The sequence below is a fragment of the Mandrillus leucophaeus genome, unplaced genomic scaffold (assembly GCF_000951045.1).
Source record: "Mandrillus leucophaeus isolate KB7577 unplaced genomic scaffold, Mleu.le_1.0 Scaffold157, whole genome shotgun sequence".
NCBI lineage: Eukaryota > Metazoa > Chordata > Mammalia > Primates > Cercopithecidae > Mandrillus > Mandrillus leucophaeus.
In genome coordinates, this window is record NW_012101554.1 from 5,447,565 (window position 1) to 5,454,396 (window position 6,832).

Below are 6,832 nucleotides of genomic sequence, written 5' to 3' on the forward strand. Positions count from 1 at the left end.
TTTTCATTTTTTCAGCACACAGTTTTTTTCATTTGTTTTGTTTTGTTTTGTTTTGTTTGAGACAGGATCTCACTTGGTTGCCCAGGCTGGAGTGCAGTGGTGCAATCATGGCTCACTGTAGTCTTGATGTCCCAGGCTCGAGTGAGCCTCCGGCCTTGGCCTCCCAAAGTGCTGAGATTACAGATGTAGCCATCACCCCCAGCTTGCACACAGTTTTTGAGCTCTTACTCTGTGCCAAGCACCAAGCTGGGTACAAGGATCCAAAATGAATGACACTTGGTCCATGTCCCCAAGGACCACCCAGTCGGTCAGGGAGAACAGACAACCAAACAAGCCATTTCCATGCCATGTTGTCTATGTCACCATGATGGAAGTCTGTACCCACAGGCGGACTGCTAGGCCAGGATGGGCTGGGCAGAGCGCCCCAAGGGAGTGGACTACTCTCTAAAGCATTTGGCCACTGTGGCCAGTAGAGGGCGTGAGAGGGAGTGACCACTCAGCAGGGGTCAGGTTTAGAGGGGCCCCGTATGCCCTTCTTTCCTGGGGAGGATGTAGGATTTAATCTCTTGGGCCTCTGGGGAAGCCAGGACAGCTTTTGCAACATTTTTGGCAATATTCTCTGCCAGCTGTTAATTTCAGAATTTTTCCTGAGGGCATGTGTGAGCCAGTTGTTTCAGGACTCGGACCTTTCTTACAGACAATTTTAAAGATTTTCTTGAGAATTTACTATGTGTAAGAGAAATAGTAATAGCATGAAATAGACTTTGTCCCCAGAGGTTCCCAGCTCACCATTCAGAGGCAAAAGGAGACGGGAAGGCAGGGACTAGGCAGAGGGGTTGAGACCAGAGATTCACAACCAAAGGACAGTTTTGCCTCCCATGGGACATTTGTCAATGTCTGGAGATGTTTTGTTGTCCCAGCTGATGGAGGTAGAAGCTACTGGTATCAAACAGGCAGAGGTCAAGGGTGTTGCTCTACATAGTATAATGCACAGGACAGCCCCCACCACAAAGAATTTTCCAGCCCTAAATGTCAGTAGTGCCATGGTTGAGAAATCCTGGGTTAAGAACAAGGCATGGGCATCAGAAAGATAGCCATAGTACTGCTATGTATTTGTTTGAGTCGTCGTTTTTAATTCTTATGGGATATACCTTGGAGTGAGATTGCTGGATCATATGATAATTCTATGTTCAACTTTTTAAGGTACCACCAAACTCTTTTCCACAACAGCTCCACCATTTTAAATTCCTACTGGCAATGGTTAAGAGTTCCAACTTCTGTACCTCTTCACCAACACTTGTTATTCTCTCTGTCTCTCTCTTTTGGGTTATAGCCATCCTAGTGCATGTGAAGTGGTATCTCACTGTGATTATATGATTTGCATTTTCCTGACACCTAAGCATGTCGAATATCTTTTCATCTATTTATTGACCATTTGTATATCTTCATTGGAGCAACGTCTATCCAAGTCCTCTGTCCACTTAAAAATTGGGTTGTTTGTCTTTTTGTTGTTGAGTTTTAGGAATTCTTTATATATTCTGGACACTAGACTCTTATTAGATGTATGGTTTGCAAATGCTCCTCCCATTTGGTAGGTTATCTTTTCACTTTCTTGATAGCATCCTATGATTCACGAAAGTTTTTAATCTTGATGAAGTCCAATTTACCTATTTTTTCTTATGTTGCTCATACTTGTGGTGTCATATCTAAGAACTGATTGCCAAATCCAAAGTCATGAAGATTTACTCCTATGTTTTCTTCTAAGAGGTTTATGGTTTTAGCTTTTATATTTAGGTCTTTGATCCATTTTGAGTTAATGATTTTATGTGGTATGAAGTAGGGGTCCAACTTTATTCTTGTGCGTGTGGAAATCCAGTTGTCCCAGCACCATGTGTTGAAGAGATGATTCTTTCTCCATTGGATGGTCTTCATATCCATGTCAAAAATAGATTGACCATAGATGTATAGGTTTCTATTCCATTGGTCTGTGTGTCTATCTTATGCTAAATACCATGCTGTTTTGTTTATTGTAGCTTTGTAGTAAGTTTTCAAATTGGGAAATGTGAATCCTCAAACTTATTTTTAAGATTGTTTTGGCTGATTGGGGCCTCTTGAAATTCCATATGAATCTGTATATTCCATTGGATAATATGGACATCTTAACAATAAGTCTTCCAATCCATGAGCAAGGTATGTCTTTCCATTTATTTAATTCTTCTTTAATTTCTTTTAGTAATGTTTTGTAGTTTTCAGTGTACAGGTCTTTCACTTCTTTGGTTAAATTTATTTCTAGGTAGGAAACTGTGTGATAGGCAATAATAGAAAAAGGAAAAATTGAAATTAAACATATTTATTTCTAGATGTTTTATTCTTTTGAATGCTATTATAAATGGAATTGTTTTCCTAATTTCCTTTTCAGATTATTTACCACTGGTATATAGAAACACAACTATTTTTGTGTATTTACCTTGTATCCTGCAACTTTGCTTAATTATTTTTATTACCTCTACAATACCAAGGTTTTCTGTGTGTGTATTATCTGGCATTTTCTACATATAGGACCATGTAATCTGTGAATAGAGGTGGCTTTACTTCTTCCTTCCTAATTTGGATGTCTTTTATTTCATTTTATTGTCTAATTGCTTTGTCTAGAACTTCCAGTACAGTGTTGAATAGCATTGGTGAAAGTGGGCATCCTTGTCTTATTCCTGGGTAAAGCTATCAGTCTTTCCCCATTGAGTATGATGTTAGCTGTGGATTTTTCATAAATGTACTTTATTATATTGCAATTCCTTTCTGTTCCTAATTTTCTGAATGTTGTTATCATGAAAGAGTGTTGCATTTTGTCAAATGCTTTTCCTGCATCATTTGGGATGATCATGTGGTTTTTTTCTTTGTTCTATTAATGTGGCATGTTACATTGACATTGAGCCACCCTTGACTGACTTTTCTTAAAAAAAAAAAAAAAAAAAAGAAGATTTTGAAAGGAAAAAACCTTTCTGACCCTGTGTACTACCTAGAAAATAGCCTTGGCAACATATCAGTAAATTCTGCTGCTGAAAGTGTGCAAGAAGTACTTGGATTGTTTAGTTCTGGGAAATATTGAGAACTTTTCCACTTCCCTTAAAAACATTGTGTTGAAATTTAAAAAGACAAAGCTTTATGGCTGGGCGCAGTGTCTCACGCCTATAATCCTAGCACTTTGGGAGGCAGAGGAGGGCGGATCATTTGAGGTCAGGAGTTCGACACCAGCCGAGCCAACATGGTGAAACCCCATCTCTACAAAAAATACAAAAATTAGCCTGGCATGGTCATGGGCACCTGTAATCCAAGCTACTAGGGAGGCTGAGGCTCAAGAATCTCTTGAACCCAGGAGGCAGAGGTTGCAGTGGGCCGAGATTACGCCACTGCACTCCCACCTGGGCGACAGAGTGAGATTCTGACTCAAAAAAAAAAGTTTTTTAGATACCAAATTGACCTGCTGAGCTTTGTGGTCCTGCTTTTGTAATGCTTCTAGTATATAATTGTGGCAAAATTGGTTCAGATATTTCAACACATAGACAGAGGTCCCATTAAAAATTTTTTTTTGAAATAGGGTCTCACTGTGTTGTCCAGGCTGGAGTGCAGTGGTGGCATCTTGGCTTACTTCAACCTCCGCCTCCCAGGCTTTTCTTTTCTTTTTGAGACAAAGTCTCACTCTGTTGCCTGGGCTGGAGTGCAGCTGCATGATCTCGGCTCACTGTAACCTCCGCCTCCCACGTTCAAGTGATTTTCATGCCTCAGACTCCCGAGTAGCTGGAATTACAGGCACCCACCACCATGCCCAGCTAATTTTTGTATTTTTAGTAGAGACAGGGTTTCGCCATGTTGGCCAGGCTGGTCTCAAACTGCCAACCTCAGGTGATCTGCCTGTCTCAGCCTCCCAAAGTGCTGGGATTACAGGTATGAGCCACTGCGCTGGGCTCATTTTTAAAACAAGATTTCCTTCGAATAACAATGATCTATTCGTTAGTAGGGCAGAGTTAGGGTGACAGAAAGCGGTGTGGGTTAGAGATTGGAATACCTGAGTTCATTCTTTCAACACACACTTGTAAGCCCTCACTGCATACCAGGCAATAGTCTAGACCCTGGAACCGAAAACACTCCTGAGGCTTGTTGGGCTTCTATGCTAGTTGTAAGCATACCGCACGCTGCGGATGATGGTGCCCTTCCTCCCTCCAGGGCCATGATGATGACTGACTATATGATAATACTACTAGAATGATGATGATGATGACAGAAGCAACAATTCCCTTTCATTTATAAAGTGGAATATAATTAAGAGTCTTTTTTAAAAAAAAATAACAGCTTTGGCTGGGTGCAGTGGGTCACATCTGTAATCCTAGCACTTTAGGAAGCCAAGGACCACTTGAGGTCAGGAGTTAGAGAGCAGCCTGGTCAACATGGTGAAATTCTGTCTCTACAAAAATACAAAAATTAGCCAGGCGTGGTGGTGCATGCCTGTAGCCCAAGCTACTCAGGAGGCTGAGGCAGGAGAATTGCTTGAACCCAGGAGGCAGAGATTGCAGCACTGCACTCCAGCCTAGGCAGCAAAGCGAGACTCCATCTCAAAACAAAAAAACAAAAAAGCCCAGCTGTTTTGAGAGATAAGTCACATGGCATACAATCCACTCATGTAAAGGACAAGTCAATGTTTTTTAACTGTATTCATAGAGTTGTACAACCATCACCTCAATCTGCTTTAGAACATTTTCCTCATCCCAAACAGACACCCTACACCCTGTAGCCATCACCCCCATCCCACTAGGTCCTGGCAACCACTAATCTGTTTTCTGTCTCTCAAGATTGGCCTGTTCTGCACACTTCATATACTTGGAATCGTATAACATGTGACCTTTTGTGATTGGCTTCTTTAACTTAGCAGTTTTTAAGGTTCATCCACATTGTAGCATGTATTGGGCCTTCAATTCTCTTTCTTTCTTCTTCTTTTTTTTTTTGAGATGGACTCTCACTCTCCTGCCCAGGCTGGAGTGCAGTGGCATGATCTCGGCTCACTGCAACCTCCGCCTCCCAGGTTCAAGCGATTCTCCTGCCTCAGCCTCCTGAATAGCTGGGACTACAGGCGCCCGCCACCATGCCTGGCTAATTTTTTGTATTTTTAGTAGACAGGGTTTCACTCTCTTAGCCAGGATGGTCTCGATCTCCTGACCTCATGATCCACCTGCCTCGGCCTCCCAAACTGCTGGGATTACAGGCGTGAGCTAACGTGCCTGGTCTTTTTTTTTTTTGACAGACTGGAGTGTAGTGGTATGATCTCGGCTCACTGCAACCTCTACTTCCCGAGTTCAAGTGATTCTCATGCCTCAGCCTCCCGAATAGCTGCGATTACGCCACCAAGCCTGGCTAATTTTTGTATTTTTAGTAGAGATGGGGTTTCGCTATGTTGCTCAGGCTGGTCTTGAACTCCTGGCCTCAAGCAATCCACCCACCCCAGCCTCCCAAAGTGCTGGGATTACAGGCCTGAGCCACTGTGCCCAGCCAGCCTTCTTTTTATGGCTGAAGAATGTCCCATTGTTTGGATCCACCTGTTTATCCATAGATCGATCGATTCTGTTTCTACAATCATCAGTTAATGAATATTTGGGCTGTTTTCACATTTCTACATTATGAATAATGCTGCCAGAATGAAGTCCCTTAACGTACACTATTACCTCATTTAGTTCTCACTCGCATAAACGTTTATGATGTACATTGAGCAAGTGTTGCTATACCTAAATTAGAGGCAGGAAACTAAGATCCAGAGGGGTGAAGGAATATGTCCAAGCATGTTTCAGGCAGAGCAGGGAGGGGAACCCCATCTCTCCCCTGGTCCTGTGTTTCTGGAATACACAGCACCCCGACAGCCTCCCGCCCCACTAGCTTCTTTAGGAGAGAAATCATTTGATTATGTAATTCCTAAAATGTCTCTCCTTTTCTCCTTACAGATTTTCTGAATGGTCTTGCTTCTTTGTCTATCTTGTCTGATTTTCTCCTGTCTGACCTTTTCCTGGTTAAAAATCTGGGGGAAAATGACGGACTCCAAGCCGATCACCAAGAGTACATCAGAAGCAAACTTCATCCTGAGCCAGGAGCCCTTTCCAGCCTCTGACAACTCAGGGGAGACACCGCAGAGAAATGGGGAGGACCACTCTCTGCCCAAGACTCCCAGCCAGGCCGAGCCAGCCTCCCACAAAGGCCCCAAAGATGCTGGTCGGCGGAGAAACTCCCTGCCACCCTCCCACCAGAAGCCCCCAAGAAACCCCCTTTCTTCCAGTGACGCAACACCCTCCCCAGAGCTCCAAGCCAACGGGACCGGGACACAAGGTCTGGAGGCCCCAGATACCAATGGCCTGTCTTCCTCCGCCAGGCCCCAGGGCCAGCAAGCTGGCTCCCCCTCCAAAGAAGACAGGAAGCAGGCAAACATCAAGAGGCAGCTGATGACCAACTTCATCCTGGGCTCTTTTGATGACTACTCCTCCGACGAGGACTCTGTTGCCGGCTCATCTCGTGAGTCTACCAGGAAGGGCAGCCGGGCCAGCTTGGGGGCCCTGTCCCTGGAGGCTGCTCTGACCGCAGGTGAAGCTGAGACCCGTGTCCCCACTATGAGGTAACGTGTCTTTTCTCCTTATAACCAAGGAGTGCAGAGTTCAGGTGGGGTCCACACCCTTCCCAATCTGTGCCCACCTTGGTCAAGCCATTTGCTGATGCCAACACTTCAAGGGTGGCTATGCACAAAAGGAGAAGACACGAGCCTTCTCAGAAGCTTCCTTCCTTCCTTCCTTCCTTCCTTCCT

At 44.0% G+C, this 6,832-nt stretch overlaps 1 protein-coding gene across 1 annotated transcript in view; it reads left to right on the forward strand.

Moving 5' to 3' along the window:
* ACACB (acetyl-CoA carboxylase beta) overlaps window positions 1-6,832 on the forward strand; it is a gene marked incomplete at its 3' end in the record, with an annotated part of 55,938 nt that overhangs the window by 2,935 nt on the left and 46,171 nt on the right. The window contains 1 exon segment of the mRNA XM_011975598.1: window positions 5,985-6,646. Within this exon segment, the coding sequence (XP_011830988.1) occupies window positions 5,994-6,646 (653 nt within the window).